Source organism: Rattus norvegicus, chromosome 15 (genome assembly GCF_021556685.1).
Source record: "Rattus norvegicus strain SHRSP/BbbUtx chromosome 15, alternate assembly SHRSP_T2T, whole genome shotgun sequence".
NCBI classification, from domain to species: Eukaryota; Metazoa; Chordata; class Mammalia; order Rodentia; family Muridae; genus Rattus; species Rattus norvegicus.
The window spans coordinates 22,583,197-22,596,300 of NC_141548.1; the positions used below are offsets into that span (position 1 = coordinate 22,583,197).

The following is a 13,104-nucleotide window of genomic DNA, read 5'->3' on the forward strand; positions in this document are numbered from 1 at the left end:
AGATACAGAACACTGCGTTGTTAAGACCCAGTGGACTCAGGCTGATCATGGTAGTGGTGCATGGCTGAGCATCAGTCCTTAGAACATGTATGAGGAGTACCAGGATAGCCTGGGTACAGGTCACCCCATCTCAACAAGAAAAACACAAGACAAGATTCTAATATGAGAGACTATTCATATAAACAAGTTTAATATAGTAACATGGAATGCAAAAGATTAGAACCATTATTAATAAAAGTATCTGATTCTGTTTCTAAAAATCATTCAAATAAATAAAATAGGACAGTGATCAGAATCATAGTACCATTATAATCACATTAAATAGAAAAGCTACCATTTTAAAGCTGTACCAAAGGCAGTACCACACATTTTTATGATTCAAAGGCTTCAGATGTCACGATATAGAAACCAAGGTAGCAACTCACTGATGGAAAGGACCCTGGATCTCTGTGTCTGCCCTTGGAGAACTTGGAGAACTTGACCCTTATTTGACAGATGAGAAAGATGGGACAGTAGCTGCACAGAACTATACACAAAATAGTTATTTAAGCTGTTGTACCTTGTCCCATTTTTCTTTTCCTTTGTTGCTTTAAAAAGACTGTCCAAAGATTGTTTTGTGTGCAGAGTTAGGATCGACAATGTTCAAATATGTATCTGGTGGTCATGGTAACCAAAGTGCCCAACTCCCTGTAATGTGAGAAATGGTGTGCCTAAGTCTATTAGATGTCGGAGACAAAAATAATTTTATGGTAAGAAACACCCTTATTCAATCAATCAATATATATATACACACGTATATATATATACATGTATATATACATATATACATACACATATATATATACATGTATTTAAAAGTGAGCAGCAGAGAGCAGATGACATAACTGTTTACTACCCATACTCTTGACTACCAAGAAAGGAAGACAAACTGTAGAAAAATACAATGCAAGAAAAGATTCAAGTTGAAAATATATTCCTTTGGTTAAAAAATCACCCCCCTTTCTGATCATTTGCACTCCCAGCAGCCACAGGCATCCTCTCGTGGCACTACACTGGCACACTACAGCATTTTTCAGTCTAGTAGTTAGGGAGCTCACTGGTTGCAGCAACAAAAATGAACTCTAAAACAGTAGCATCAAGTAACCTCTCAATGGTGGTTTTTACTTTAGGAACCTCCGACACATGTAATTTTCTTCTGATACCGTGTAGTCAAACTTTTTGTAGAAACCAACATTTTGTGGTAGACATTCAAGGGTGATCTTGTAACAGTTTAGTTTCTTGCTTAGCAAAGTCAGAGTTGATAATAACCTGAAGTTTGAAAAGTATGAGAGGAGACACAGCATTAACGACAGTGACAGTGATAATGGCACAGATCAGTAGAATAATAACAATATTCCATTAAATGTTCAAATTATTGTTGATAAACTAAGGCATCTTTATTTTGTTTCAAACACATTAGTCTCCAGATGGTTAATTAATAACTCAACCTACACCTCTTTTATTATGGGGGGAGGAGGGAGCACAAAGGTGGAGGTCATACAATTTTTTGTAGTTCTTTCCTTTATGCTTTCTTAGGATGACTGAGGCTTACACTCCAAGTGTGGCTACTCTCACCCACCTTGCTATTGCTAACCTCCAAACCTTCTTTAAAATAAATTGTAAGAATTCATGTACGAGAGGCTGTAGAGTTAGTGTCCCCACTTGCAGGAAATCTTTGCACTCTTTGTACTTCCTGGCCTCCACAGACAACAGACATACAATAAACACATAGACAAAACACCTATGTGCATAACATTTAATCCACATGCAAGGCTAGAAGGTTGGCTTAGCAGTTAAAAACACTGCCTGCTCTTGAATTTTTCTGATTTGATTCCCAGGACCAACATGGTGGCTCACAACCATTTGTAACTCCTCTCTGAGGGCATCAGATGCCCCATGGCTTCTGAGGGTAGGAGGAACAGTAGTAGTGCACCAATAAATATGTAGGCAAACACCCACACACTTAAACTAAATGTGTGCATGAGTCTCGGGAGAGTGAGTGCATTATTTGAGAGGCTAAAATGAGCGTGCGTTGCTGTGAGTTAGAACAGCATGTCTGGATAAGCACAGGCTCCGATTAGGACTTACTGAGAAGTAGCGCTAATGGAGTACTTGCCTAGTGTGTGAAGCTCTAGCTTCAATTCCTAACACTGGGGTTAAGGAAACCAACACAGCAAACAAACAAGAAAACTATCCAATGTTTTTGAGAAACACAGCCCATGTTATTGTTTATGAAAGGTCTCTAGCTGTGTTAGGTGACAAAGACCTAACAGCACCCAAGAGGTGAAAACAGGAGGTTCTGTAATTGAAGGTCATCGTCTTCCACTACAGAGCAACATGAGACCATAACTCAAAAAGTAAACCCAAAATATCTTTGTTCCCGGCTCGGGATGTAGCTCAGTGATAGGTTTACCTGACAAGGCCCTTTATCTGATACCGTGGCAGGGTTGGGGTACGCAGGGTTGGGGTACCTATGTTCTATGTCTCCTCCAACTCAGCACTTGCCAGGTTCACACAAAATGAGTATGAGATGGCTATGTTCTCGTTCTTGAGACACTCTCATTATATAGCCTTGGCTGGCCTGGAACTGGCTAAATAGAGCAGGTAGCATTAACCCACAGATCTGCCTGTCGAGAGCTGTGAATAAAGGTTTGTGCCACCATGCCAAGCGTCATTAATCCTTTTAAAAGCTACTTTTTAAAGGAAATAAGGGTGCTGGAGAGAAGACTCAGAGGCCTGCTCTTCCAGAGGTCCTGAGTTCAATTAATTCCCAGCAACCACATGGTGGCTCACAACCATCTATGATGAGGTCTGGTGCCCTCTTCTGGCCTGCAGGCACACATGCAGGCAGAAAGCTGTATGATATATACATAATAAGTATTTTTTAAAAAAGGATATATGGATCAGATAAACTCTCTGACTCTCTGATCAGATTAGTCTGACTCTCTTTGATTTCTACACTCGGTAGACAGAAGGGAGATCTCTGAGTTTGACGTCAGCCTAGTCTACAGAATGAGTGGACAGGCAAGGATATACAGAGAAACCCTGTCTCTGAAACAAAGCAAAGCAAATTTTTTAAAAAGTAACTGCTGTGCTAACTGAAGGGTTTTCTCCATTTTTCATGATCTTGTCATGTAGTCCAGGTTGACCTTGTTTGCCTCAGCCAATGTTAAAGTTAGGCACATCTGGCTTTCAGGTTGACAAGCCTTTGTCATACTTGAAAAACAACCTTCATGTTCTAAAATTTTAGACATGACATGTGGTACTTTTTTAAAGCTGTACCAAAAGCTTCAGATGTCATGATACAGAAACCAAGTAGAAGCTTCACTGGGAGCTGCTCACTCACTGGTGGAAAGGACCCTGGTCTCTGTGCCTGCCCTTGGATAACCTTGAACCTTGGCATGGATTAGAATATTAGAGTACTATATGATGCATACCTGATGCCTCGTTATTGAGTAGACTCATTAAGACTCAGAGATTATATTTAAATGCACATTCTACTAACCTGGCAATTAACCTATGCAAATATTAAACGTTCTCTCTGCTTTTATCTGGCAGAGGAGCCGGGTACTCACTGTGATTTGCTCAAGTCTGAAGATGCTAGTATTAAGCGTTAAAGAGGTTACTTCTCATAAGCCAGGCCTATGTTCAGCTGCTCCAGAGGCTGAGGCAGAAGGATCCCAAGTTCAACTAGGCTGAATTCAATGAGATCAGAAAAAAAATGTCTGGGCCGTGGTGGTGCACACCTTTAATCCCAGCACTCAGGAAGCAGAGGCAGGTAGGTCTCTGTGACTTTGGGTCTGCGTACAGAGTTCCAGGACAGCCAGGACTACACAGAGAAACCCTGTCCCAAAAGCCAGAGGTGTAGGTGTAGGATGGGGGTGGGGCCCTGCTGTGGAGACTGCTTGCAAAATACCTCAGTGGTAGAGCATAACTTGCCTAGCACGTTAGAGTCAACAGCACCATACAAACACACACAGTCCAATTACATGTTGTTCTCGGTAAATGTTTTCAATTCTCAAACTCTAAGGTAAAACCAACAATACTTATTTTTCATATAATTCAGTCTAAGATACAGAGAATAAGTTCAGAATTAAAGAATGTCAGAAATAAATCAGAAAAATCTTAAATAAGTTTCTCGGCAAGAGGCCAAACTGGGACAGAGACTGCCCAGTTTCCATGGTTACATGTGCATACTTACAGTTTGCCAAGCTGCTTCCCTCTGCACTCGTCACTAACGACCACATCTTCTACTCTCCCTCTCTGCAAACAACCACAGTAGTACAGCATGAGCCTTCAGCTTGCTTTTCCACTAAGCCAACAGTTGACAATTAGTTTTTACTTCTCAGAGGAAACAGGAAACCAGCTGTTGTGTCTTAACACTGTAGCTCCTTCACCCTCCCCTTTCTGCTGTCATAACGTAATCTTATCATAAACATAGTGTATTCAACTTGTTTCTTAGTAACCATTTGTATCCAGCACAGTTCAATTTCAATTTCCAGTTTCAATTACCAATTTCAAGTACAGAAACTAAAACCAATAACCTACATAGTACATGCTCATTTTCTCCTTTGTTCAGAAGAGGCGTGAGTGAATGTGTGTACATTTGTGAATGGCTTTTGGGGTATCTGTGGAGGTCAGACTACAGCTTGTGTGTGTTAGTGCTTTCCGTCCACCATGCTGATCCCAGTGCTGGGACTGGGGCTGGCCTTGGTGGCCAGCATCTTTATCTCTTGCCATCTACCTGCCGGCACATCTGTCAATGTCAGTGGCTTGAAAGGTGTCCTCTGCCAAGGAGCAGTGAACAACAGGACATTGACTGCTAATGAAGTTTCCAAGTGGGCTTCATGAGAAAACACCTGTTCTTTATTCATAGGCATTAATGCAAGCATGTGAGCTCATACCTTAGCACATGAATGGATAAATTTATGTTCTATGATCAGAGTTGCTGTAGCCACAATTTGTCCTAGGGTCACATCTTCCACAACTGTAACATAGTAATCCCCAGACTTCTTCATATGCTCAAAAGATTCTGTCAAGAAATGTCAAAAAATGTTAGATGGTAGGCATTTCTGTTTTACTGAATTCGAGAAAAGCACCAAGCTTGTCTGACTTCATCTTGGAATATTAAAGCTCTTCAGCCACAGTGCTTAAGTTTCTAGCAAGTGAAGTAGATTGAGCATAAGACTTTTTTTTGTTTGTTTGTTTTTGAGACAGGATATCACTATATCACTCTGGATGTTCTGGAACTTTCCTCTATACACCAGATTGGTTTTGAACTCACAGAGATCTACCTGTCTCTGACCTGACCCCCACCCTTGTAATTAAGGGTGTGCACAATTATAATCAGCCAGTTTCCTCCTCTAAAAATCTGTATTATTTAAAACATCAAGGAGTTGAAATACCAGCAGTTAGCACTGAGTGATTCACACCTTTAAAGTATCTGTTAGTACAGAGTGGGGATGTGACCCTGATGTGGAATGTGACTTTACCTGGTTTAGTACTCAGGAAAGCACAATCTGCCAGCAAAGTAAGACTCAAGAGTTCAGATGAACAACACAGTACTACAGATACACTATGCATGTTGCCATTTCTGTGCCCAATTAATTAAAATGTCAGTATCTTCCCACTTAATTTACATTCATCTAAAACTAACACTCGACAGATAAAGAACAAAACTGCAGGTTATCATAAGAGCATATTAGATTCACAATTCAGGCTTGGTTTCAAAATATTTTGACAAAACAGTTTTCCGTTTGTTTTTCCAATGTTTCAAGATTACATATTTGTTCTTTCAGAAATCGGATCTTTGCTGTAAAAGCACCTTACAAAAATGAGATATACCCCCACTTGAGCAGTTTTTCTCCAAAGTCATACAACCGTAAAAGCAAAGCCACACTCCCTCAAACACTGGTTAGCACTCTATACTGCTAGAGAAAGCTATCCTTTTTCATCTGTTCTGATAGGTATACAAAGAGGAACAATGGAGCTTAAAAGGCAAACTCTAAAACCTGGATATTGTTTTTATTCAAAGTCTCATTCTATATAGGTCCCAAGTAAGGGGAAAAATAATTCATTGACTGAAAATAAACAGAACCTTAGAATATTGATCTTCATTCTCAGCCTGGTTGGAGAAATCACCGACTAGTGGAAATGCATTAACAGGAAACGGGAACAGGGTGAGTCAGGACACTGGAGAAAGCTAAGGAGGCACCATCTTTCTTGCTAATAATTAACTGGGATCTTGGGTGTGACTGGTTCATTCTGGAAACCCATTTTCTCATGTCTCAAAGAACTGTTAGAGTAAGACACCCAGCCTTAAAATTCAATATAAAAGCAAATAAATAAATGGATGGATGAATGACTAAGAACAAAAGGAGAGTAGTAAACTTTTTTAAGTTGGTAATGAAATTTCTGTGCTAAACAGAAGCATATAGATATACTACAACAAAGGTAAAGTAATTCTAGAATAAATACCAAGTTATATTTATAGTCTGGAGACTGTAAATAAGGATGGCTGGTTTAGAACTTTGAGCTGTTTGAATGAGTGGGTGCTGAACAGACTTCTGTGCACTCAGACAAGGTACTTACTCATGAACTGCTCCGGGCTGACGACACCAGTCTCTGTCAACTGACCCAATACCTTAAAAAAACCTAGTTTTAAAAACATTTCAGGAGAAAAGCAAAAGATTTAAATATGGAAAGCTGCAAAAACATTTACTGGGTAGGTTAAAGAAAGTTACTTTGTCAAAACTCTATAATTATGTTTCATAATTTTTAATCACGATTTGCTATTTAAACATGCAAATTTTCCACAGTGTGTTATGTGCATTCACTATACCCAGTACTATACACATAAGGGCATTTTCGTACAAGTACCTATTCTTTTTATAACCAGAAGAGCAAATGACAGCCTTCAAAAATATTTGCCCGCATATGATTTAAGGTAGTTCAGACCTTAATATCAATAATTACAGAGCCAGCACGTACACTGTTAAATGTTATTTAAATTTTATGTAAGAGATGCCACATTTTCCTAAATACATAACTCAAAGTGCAAGATTCTCACCTCCACTGAATATATCACTTGTAAGATAAAGTGCAACTAATAGAACACTGTTGGGACAATTTCTAAAATCTTTAATTTTAATGTTAATGCCACCAGGCATGGTGGCACATGCCTTTAAAAATCCTAGCACTTGGGAGGCAGAGGCAGGTAGGTCTCTGAGTTCAAAGACAGCTGGGACTAATAGACTGTGTCTCAAAAAATTAAAAATAAACCCCCCAAAATAATGATAATGCTAACAGTACATTCTGAACTTTTTTAGTCTTAATTTTTCTACATGCAATAATTCTGGCCAAAGTTACTTTATTCAAATACCTATTGAGAAGAAAATACTGAGGCAAAATGTTATTACCAAAGTTTCAGGAAATTATTTTGTCTAATTTAGATGTTAAAGAATTGGGGCTGGAGAGATGGCTCAGCGGTTAAGAGCACCCGACTGCTCTTCCAGAAGTCATGAGTTCAATTCCCAGCAACCACATGGTGGCTCACAGCCATCTGTAAGGAGATCTGATGCCCTCTTCTGGTGTATCTGAAGACAGCTACAGTGTACTTATATATAATAAATAAATAAATCTTTAAAAAAAAAAAAAAAAGAATTACATGTGGGGGCTGGAGAGATGGCTCAGTGGTTAAGAGCACTGACTGCTCTTCCAGAGGTCCTGAGTTCAGTTCCCAGCAACCACATGGTGGCTCGCAACCATCTGTAATGGGATCAGATGCCCTCTTCTGGGGCATCTGAAGACAGCAACAGTGTATTCACATATGTGAAATAAATACATCTTTAAAAAAAGATATTTAAAAAAAAAAAAGAATTACATGTGACTAGATAAAACCCTTTCAATTTGTCCAAGCAATGTTCCTTCTGCCTGTCTAGCTTCTTGGAGAAAACTTCCATGGGTTTATACATTATAGATATCCTTTTGGAAGGAGTATTGTTGTATTTAGTTATTTTAAAGTAATATCTGTTCTTAGCCATGATACATGCCTGTTACAGTTGAGTGATCCAGTCACTTTAAGTACAAAAATCAAGTACTGTTTTTGTTCACATCATACTTACGAAGAAAGCAACAAGTTCTAGTCAGGAATTTCCCAAACTAAAGTTGGGCCCATACCTTTATTTAAGTCCGCAGTACAGAGAGGCCTCAAAACCAAGCCTTCTCCAGGATGCATTGGAGAAATGGCTGGAGAAAATATAGCTGTATTCTGACTCCAGTCCACTTCTTTGAGCAAACTCGGGTCAAACATAGGAGTTTCATCAGGTTTCATCTTTCCAGTAAAATCTAAAATAAAACTTGGAATGTTAAGAGGCCTTATGAAAGGAAAACTGCTTGATGAAGAGTTAATTTCGTCATACAAATGGTTCTATACATTTTATCAGACATTTTACTTTAGCTGTCCTTGTGGGCCAGGGCCGACGGTGCAGCACTGACATCTGGTGGGTGCTCGAGGTTGTACAGTTAGAATCCCGCATTTATTGTTAGGCTCAGAAATCATTTGGCATCCATTCGATGTGAATGTGACTTAGGAATTACTGTGTCTGCATTTGCGCTCATGGCAGGCTTTCTAAAAGTCTACAGCAGCTGCTTCTAAGGAGTTTAATATAACCAGTGGGGCTGTTTTCCATGCTATGCAGCAAACAGTGGGACATGCTTATAATCCCAGAACCTCACGCACTAAGGGAATACGGGTTCTAAGCCAGTTGGGTTACACTGTGGAATACTGTTTCAAAACACACATTATGACCAATATGATATGAAACTGTCTCAAAAAAATTAAGTCATAGTAAATTTTAACCAGTTATTAACAGTTTGTTTCCCGTACATTTCTTTTAACTAGATGGTCCTATTTTGTAAATGATCATAAAAATATGTACTATTGATTAATTTGGTGTGTACTTTATATTTGTTAATTCTTTAACAAGCAATAAAAGATGTATCAAGATCATATCTTATAGACTAGCAAGCAAACAGAGGAACTTGCTCAAGGTTCCAGGCCACAGGCAGCATCAGAACATCTCCAGACTGATGCACATGGCTTGGTGCTTGATGTCACTCTGAAACAAGCAGTTTTCTAGCCCTGAGTGCTGCATTTGCACTTTACCACAGGTTACATCATTGGTTCTACTAGGCAGAATGATGTCCCCTCTTAACTACCAGTCTAGTTTAGCTGAATCCCAGCAGTTCATTGTCGTATAGAATTCCAGACTAATCAAAAATGTATAAAGGCATTCTTTTTTCAGAGCTGGGGACCGAACCCAGGGCCTTGTGCTTGCTAGGCAAGCGCTCTACCACTGAGCTAAATCCCCACCCCCAAGGCATTCTTGTATAAAGGTTTCTGGGTAGAAATAAGAACCCACTGTCCAGGTACCAAGAAATGACTTCTGTTGTCTTAATGAACTGTTCACAAAATGGAAGCAGCTACATCAGGTTCGCCGGAGCTCAGTCCTCAAATAGTAAAACCCTGGTGGTGCCCAACAAGGATGCTGGGAAAGGGAGAGCAAGATGTGATGTTTAAAGGACTCGTGGGCTATCGATAATTGATTCACAAAAGAAATCCTTAAAGGCTCCCAAAGTGACACATTTATGCAGCTGCGTGTTACAGAGCATAGCTGAGACACTTTAGTCAACCCTGAGGCTTCCAGACCACTAAACAAATGGGATGGATTCTTAGGGGTGAAAGCGGTGTCCCTTCCCACATGGCCCCCCACTCTGAGGTTCTCCCTGTCCCTCCTCATCCTTCACTAAGCTACCTCCACCCATACTGAAAAGGCCACTTAAGCTATCCTGGTAAAGGTGAGAAGCTCAAGGGGCAAGCAGAAAAAGGCAACCTGTGATTAGCATAGTAATTTCTAGCCACATTCCACCGGTCAGCTACCCAAAGTCAGTGGGTGAGAAAGTACATTATCTACAAGGAAGCCACATAAATAGTTTAGAAAGAACTAAACAGTGCCAGGAAATCACTTTCTAAGAACAGGGCTGGTTTCATCATGTAGCTTAGGTTAGCCTCTCGCCCTTCATTGTACATGTGCATTTGTGCAGGCATGTTTGTATGTGTGTTGGGTATGTGTGCACATGGGTGCCGGTGAGCGGAGGCCCAAGGCTGACATCGGGTGTTTTCTTCAGTGTCTCTCCCCTGTATATACTAGAAGCAGTTCTCTCTCCAAACCCACAACTCACTTTCTAGGTTGGTGAGAATAGCCAGTTTACTCAAAGGCCTCTGTCTCCAGATGACACCATTACAGGTGAGCTACTAAGCCCACCCTATTTTCTTCACATGCGTCCTGGGAATTAGACTTCTGGCTCTCAGTCTTGCATTACAAATTTACTCTCCCAGCTGCCTCCCCAGCCTTCCTTTAACTCTTGGTTCTCTTGTTTTCATGTTTCTGGTGCTGATTACAGGTGTGTCCTACCACCATTCTGGAGTCCTTAAGCAACATTAAGTGAGTTTGCATTCATTACTAAACAGATGAGGACAGGCATTGGTCTAGTTAAAAACAAAGGACCTGATTAGAGTCAAACCCCTTGAAATGAGATTTATAAAACCTAAAGGGGAAAAGCCTATCCTCCCAGTCATAAAGACACAATTTATGATGCTGACAGAGGCCATGCCTTATTACAATCTAATAAAAATTCAGGTGAGGTGGCAAACACCTGGATCCAGTGCTAGGAGGCTGGAGCATGAACTGTGAGAGCTCAAGGACAGCAGACTACCCAGTCGCACCAGTCTCAAAAAAAAGAAAAAAAAAAAAAATTCTGGGGCTGGAGAGATGGCTCAGTGGTTAAGGGCACACTGATTGCTCTTCCAAAGGTCCTGAGTTCAGTTCCCAGAGACCACATGGTGGCTCACAATCATCTGTAATGGGATCTGATGCCCTCTTCTGGTGTGTCTGAAGACAGAGACAGTGTACTCATATATAATAAATAAATCTTAAAAAAAAATAATTATGGGAGTTGATGTAAACATGGAGATATTTTTTAAGTTGGTTCTAAGGTAATCCCCTCGACTCCTCCCTCCAAGTTCAGGCTAGCCCCTGCTACACAGACTTTTATCAAAACAAAATGACAAAAAGTCTTCTTTCTGTAGCACTTAAAGGTCATCACCACCTAACTTTCTCTATGTTTGGTTGTAAACCCTAACTCAAAGCACCTCCCCGCCCCCAACCCCTTGGGTTTAACTGCTAAATTAGCATTTGTTTACACGGCTTGAGTATTGCCTAATCCCTAGTCCTATAAACCTCTAGTCAATGAATAATGAATGACGTAAGGTATATAGAAATCACATTTCAGAAAGTCACGAAGAAAAAAAGATTGCCACGGGGCCACGAGCAAGAACACAAAAGACATACACCAAACTTCAAGTTTGGTTCTCCAGCCTCTGAGCCTATATACAAGATGCGGAGCAGGTGCTTCTGGAAAAACACCGGAGCAACAAGTAGGGAAGACTGAAAACCAGGATTCACAAATGATCTTCAGACAAATCAAAATCGCTGTGATAGGTGACAGATAGGTAGATAGACAGGTAGACAGCTCCGAGTATTTTCATGAAGATAGTATTTCATGAAGCAAGAAGTACTTCCCGTTAGTGTACTATCTACACCGTCTGATTATCCCCAGTCTAGTTGCACAGTTGGAGCACCGAGTTCCCAAGACTAGCCCTCAGGTAATGCATCAACAAATGAGTGGTCTGGACGGAGGAGCCTCTCATTTTCCCTTCGTGCTCTACATCAGGAAAGTCAACAGATGCCAATCTTTGCATCCTGGAATCTGTTTCAACCATACAAATCCTGCCTTAACCAATTTCCTGAGACCCACTCTTGGATTAATTAATCCCAACCAAACGAATCCCCATTTATTTTTACAGGAACAAATTTTATGTTTGCCTTACATAAACATTAGCTCTTACACACAATAGAAACCACGGAGTCGGCGTTTCTAGGGGTTCAAGTCCCAGGTCCCCCCCCCACCCCAGGTTTCATACAGTCTGCGCAGCTGGGGCAATTCAGAGCCGGCGCGTGTCTTCAGCGGCTCTGATCGCTGCACCGGTAAAAGGGAGTTCGCGCCCTTTCATAGCGACGGCGGCAGACAGGACGAGGACCGTCCCCCAGTCCCACGCCACGGACACTCTCGTCCCTAGGCCCTCCAAGACCCTGCCCGGCCGGACAACAGAGCATCAAGCTTAGCCGCCCGGCTCCCGGACAGGGGCATCCCAGTCTCCGGGGTCCGCAGCCCCAAGCCCGCCCGCCTTCGCGTCCCAGCCCCAGGCCGCCTCACCGCACCGGAGCGAGCCACGCTCCCGTCCCAGCGCGTCAGTCTGCCTGCGGGTCACAGCGCCGCCGCATCCGGATCCGGCTGCAGCGCCAGCCCCTCCCCCCGTGCGCCCCCACGCGCCGCAGCCGGAACCGCCTGGCCGAACGTGGCGGGACCAACGCCTCCGCCCTGCCCCGCCCTCACGCACCGCGGCGCACGCGGAGGCACGGCCACGCACACCACTCCGGGGCTCCAGGGGCGGGGCGGGGCGGGGCTCTGGGCTGCAAAAGGAGCTCTGTGGGGCGGGGCTCCGGGGGCGGGGGCTCCGGGGGCGGGGCTCCGGGGGCGGGGCTCCGGGGGCGGGGCCGAGCCCTGGGGCAGTTAAGGTGACTCTGGGGCTTGGGGCAATGACCCGGAGCAAGGCTTGCGTAATCAGTTTACTTTCCTGACGCGCCTCTCGCTCACTGCCCCGTCGCCCTCATGCTTTATCTGAAAATAAAGCCATAGGAGTTTAAGCAGCGTATCGCGATGACCAGTGTGGGTTCCTTTCATTCTCTGAGCAAGAAGGCTCCTACCCTGTTAGTGCTTCGTCCCCTTTGTCCCCTTCCCTCACATGCATGCAGTTCATTAGTCAGGACTTGGGTTACTCACTGGTGATCATATGCCCTGATTCCCAAATGTCTGAGACAAGAGTTAGCTCCTTTCTTCTAGAAACTGAGTTGAGACCACTCACCCTTGAGCTCTCCACTGCAG

At 42.4% G+C, this 13,104-nt stretch overlaps 1 protein-coding gene across 5 annotated transcripts; it reads right to left on the minus strand.

Moving 5' to 3' along the window:
* Window positions 1–158: 158 nt before the first annotated feature.
* On the minus strand, window positions 159–12,453 carry Gnpnat1 (glucosamine-phosphate N-acetyltransferase 1). Of its 5 annotated transcripts, none has more exon segments than NM_001134756.1 (6): window positions 159–1,308; window positions 4,241–4,302; window positions 4,944–5,071; window positions 6,631–6,693; window positions 8,218–8,385; window positions 12,381–12,453. In NM_001134756.1, coding segments are annotated over 5 exon segments (555 nt in total). In that variant the 5' UTR covers window positions 8,372–8,385; window positions 12,381–12,453; the 3' UTR covers window positions 159–1,160.
* Window positions 12,454–13,104: the final 651 nt, after the last annotated feature.

What these genes read in the sequence shown, in the direction of transcription:
- Gnpnat1 (XM_087586389.1), bottom strand. Translation starts at nt 8,371, where the DNA reads ATGAAACCTGATGAAACTCCTATGTTTGACCCGAGTTTGCTCAAAGAA. An exon ending in TACTGCGGACTTAAATAAAG is followed by an intron (nt 6,694 to 8,217) that starts GTATGGGCCCAA and finishes TTTTAAAACTAG; the next exon opens with GTTTTTTTAAGGTATTGGGT. An exon ending in GGGAAGCAGCTTGGCAAACT is followed by an intron (nt 1,309 to 4,240) that starts GTAAGTATGCAC and finishes TTCAAACTTCAG; the next exon opens with GTTATTATCAACTCTGACTT.